The 3,838-nt window shown below is 35.8% G+C and overlaps 1 protein-coding gene across 1 annotated transcript; it reads right to left on the bottom strand.

Moving 5' to 3' along the window:
- Window positions 1-2,275: 2,275 nt before the first annotated feature.
- Window positions 2,276-3,523, bottom strand: LOC103436894 (abscisic acid receptor PYR1-like). The gene has a single exon (XM_008375348.4). It carries the CDS (start codon window positions 3,213-3,215, stop codon window positions 2,595-2,597), a length of 621 nt encoding a protein of 206 aa, XP_008373570.1. The 5' UTR covers window positions 3,216-3,523; the 3' UTR covers window positions 2,276-2,594.
- Between the last annotated feature and the right edge of the window lie 315 nt (window positions 3,524-3,838).

Raw genomic sequence — 3,838 nt, 5'->3', positions numbered from 1 at the left:
AAGCTTCGTTTGTCGCAATTATATTCTTATATAAAGTCAAAAGAGTGGATACCATCTTCTTTATTGCATTTATTGTAGAATTATTAAAGAGATGGGTCATACGGCCTATTTTCAACAATATTGATATTGTCCCCAACTTGGTAATTACCATCTGCTTAATCCGTCAGGTGTGAGGTATTATCACAAAATGCCTCGGTTTTAGTTGGAGTGGGGTTAAAATATTTAAACTCTTCTTTTCTCACGGATACGGTCGATGTGGGATATTTCAACACGCCCCTTCATGTGGGACCCAATTAATGGGTCACACATGGGAGATCCACACATCGACACCACGTGGAGCCAAGGGACCCACCATCATCGCACGGGGCTGAGGGGACTCACCCATCACGTGGCAATACAGTACGAGCTCGTTCCCTAGCTTTGATACCATGTAGAATTATCAAAGAGACGGGCCATACAACCCACTTCCAACAACACCGATATTGTCTCCAACTTGGTAATTACCACCTGTACAATTCGTCAGATGTGAGGTTTTATCACAAAAGACCTCGATTTTAGTTGAAGTGCGATTAGAATATTTAAACTCTTTTTTTCTCATTGATACGGTCGATGTGGGACATTTCAATATTTATAGGGTAGGATTAAACTAGCAACTTGGATTGTGACCCCTATTGCTTAATTTAATAAGTAGCATATGAGCACACACTTCGTATGTGTGAATAATTTTATTATTATTATTTATTAAAGAGTGTGATTAGTTTTTAAAATTTTAATAAAGAGTATGAGACAATGATGATGAGATCGTTTCTCTTACTAAAGACATTTTTTTTTAATGTTACATAATTACTGTTTGTCCTCATTATGTAAATATTGTGTATCAAAAGTGAGAATAAAATAGAAAAAATAAGGATATAATTATCATTTTGTTAAAAGGTACATAATTACTTTTTTGTCCTCATATAACTATTGTGTATCAAAAGTGAGGGTAAAATAGAAAAAATAGGCTAAAAAGGTTGACAAAGAAAACAGTAAATATTGCGTATTAAAAGTGTGAGTAAAAGAGGAAAACTAAGAATATGATTGTCGTTTTCTCAAAATATACATAATTACTGTTTTGTTCTCCTTATGTAAATATTGTGTATCAAAAGTAAGAGTAAAATACCACTTAGTATTACGGTCTAGTGATATTTCTTTTCACTTGTAAATGAGAGGTCTTAGATTTGAATGTCGTGAATGATAAATTTGATACCAAATTAAGCTGTTTATTGTATAACTTAGCCGAACTCCCTCTCTCTTAGTGTAAAAATATCGATGTACTAAAAAAATGAGAGTAAAAAAGAAAAAATAAGGTAAAAAAGTTGACAAATAGGATTTTCTTAATAATAGTATAGATTAACTTGCATTCTACAAATATATATATAATCATAGCCAAAATCACACTTGAGTAGAGTTGCACAACCCAAATTTTTCAAAATATCAGTATTCAAACTATACTTTACATATCATAATATAAGTAGAAGAAATGATTCTTCCGTTTGTTTTAATAAAATTTAGGTAAACTCATAGAACTTAACTTTACACTCAACTTCCACTCTCAAGTGAATTTTCTTTTTTTCTATTGCATAATTATCATCAAATACAACATGAAATTAACAATAAATCTAAAATTTATCAATAAACGCACACACAATAGTTAAACCATACCACCGCGCATTCCGGCCAAAATTCAAAGACGTTCCCATAAAAAAAACAAATTCTTATGATGATTTTAAAACCTTGAATCCTCCATCTAAAGTATAAACCAATTATGTGTTTTTGTATTCACATAATTTGTGCCCGAGAAAAAAAAAAAAAAAAAAAAAAGAAGCTTCGTAAAGAAGCCTCTTTGGTAACTAAGTAAAATGCATGTGGGGTTCCTCCACCACCAAAACTTGGTTGTATGAATCTGTGAAGAAGACGGATAGTAAGACAGAAAAACGGCGGAATGGAAAATTGAGCGTTGCCAGTAAATTGGTCAATGTAAAACACTTACTATCCAGATATTTCTCGACTAAGATTTCACTTCTTTATGCAATCGTTCATTTTACCCTAATAATTATTAACGTAGCGATCATTTCAGATAATAAATTTAAATTTAAAGAGATATTAACCGTTAATAAAAAAACAATAGGGTTATAAAGGGTATGTTGATTGTAGAAAAATGTTATACGACTTAATTTTTATTATTATTATTATTTTTTGTTTTATTTGTTTATTATAATAAGTGAAATACCGCTTGAAAACTGGCCACGAAAAAACATTCTAATGGCAAATTAAATATTCACATTGGGTTTGACCTTTCTGTACACACGCATTGACAGAAATGCCCTTAACCTGTCCTCACATTCCAACTTAACCAAGCATGGCATCCCGGTCAATCCATTAAAACCAAGGATACTTTGGGGATTAAGAGAGGCGAATTTTTACAAAGTTTTTAAAAAATAAAATAGAAAGTCCAGAAGAAAGCACAAATTAAAAATAAAAATAAAAATAAAAACTTTTCCGTTCCATTTTTTTTGTTAATCCGTGTGAAATTTTCTCACATCACCTGAGATTTAGCGCCCACCGTCACCCGCCATCCCTTCCGTCACCGACGCCAGCTTCTGGAGGTTCAACTTGACAACAGTATCAGCGAAGAGACGCGTGTCCTCCTCGGAATTCCCCTCGGGTACATCGACGACGTAAGATTCCAAAACAACGGTCGAGATCCTCCCGTCACGGTCAAACCCATGCACGGTAGTGACAGACCGGTAATTCCTGAGGCGGTGCTCGCCCCCGATGATACTGAAACCGGTGACCTGGCGGTCTTCCTCGAGTAAGTCGAGGCGCTCGGTGCTGGTGGCAGCCGGTAGCCCTGAGATAACATTGACGTCCCTGGTGCACCCGACGGTCATTTTAAACCCTTCCTCGACGTTACAGCTCCGGATGAAGTGCTTGTAGGCCTGGGGCTGGTCAAAGCGCCGCACCACCGACCACACGGTGTTGGGCGGCGCGTGCACGCGTTGCGCGAGTAGGGAAGAGCATTTTCCGGGGCCCACGTGATACTTGTGGAACTCGTTTACGAAGCTCTTCAACTCGTCGAACTCGTTCTGAGTCAAGCCGGAAGGGAGGATGAGGTGGTGCTGGGTTTCCTCCGCCGCGTCCTGCTCGGCCATTGAGCCCTCGCTTTTCTCCATTCACTCCAGAGAAGATAGAGACAGAGGCAGGGGATGTAGTTTTTTTTTCTCGATGGGGATTTTGTAAGATGATAGGGGCAATAAGGTAAATATAGGGGTTTTCATTAGACTGATAGGGTGAATTTGGGAATAAAAAATAGTTTTTTAAGGGTATAGAAAAGGTGTCAACTTGCTGATGCAGACAGGTGGGTTCTTCTTGGTTGATTGACAGTTCTACCTGGCTGAGCTTCAAGCCGAGCTGATTGCATGCCCACTTGGCATTTTATTTGTTTTCATTACATTTATTATTTAGGGTGATATTATTAAAGAAATTTTAACCAAAAGTTTTTGGTACTGTTTACTTTAACGAAAAATTATATTTTTACATCAAAAATCAATTCGGATACTATTCACTTTACCCTTTATTTTGTCCTTATCGTTAAAACTTAAAATTTTCTAACTATTTTCATTAGTTTTTCTTATATTTAATATCATCACCGTCTCACCGTTTATTATAGCTAAATCCATATAAACATACAAATACAAGAGATTCAAATGTGGTGTACCAAATAGAATAGATGACAATTAATGCCGAAAGTTATGACATATAAAATAGGTGACAAAACGTTTTAAGATTATATAAT

This window comes from Malus domestica, chromosome 06, assembly GCF_042453785.1.
Source record: "Malus domestica chromosome 06, GDT2T_hap1".
Taxonomy (NCBI): Eukaryota; Viridiplantae; Streptophyta; class Magnoliopsida; order Rosales; family Rosaceae; genus Malus; species Malus domestica.
This window is presented reverse-complemented; position numbering and strand designations above follow the sequence as displayed.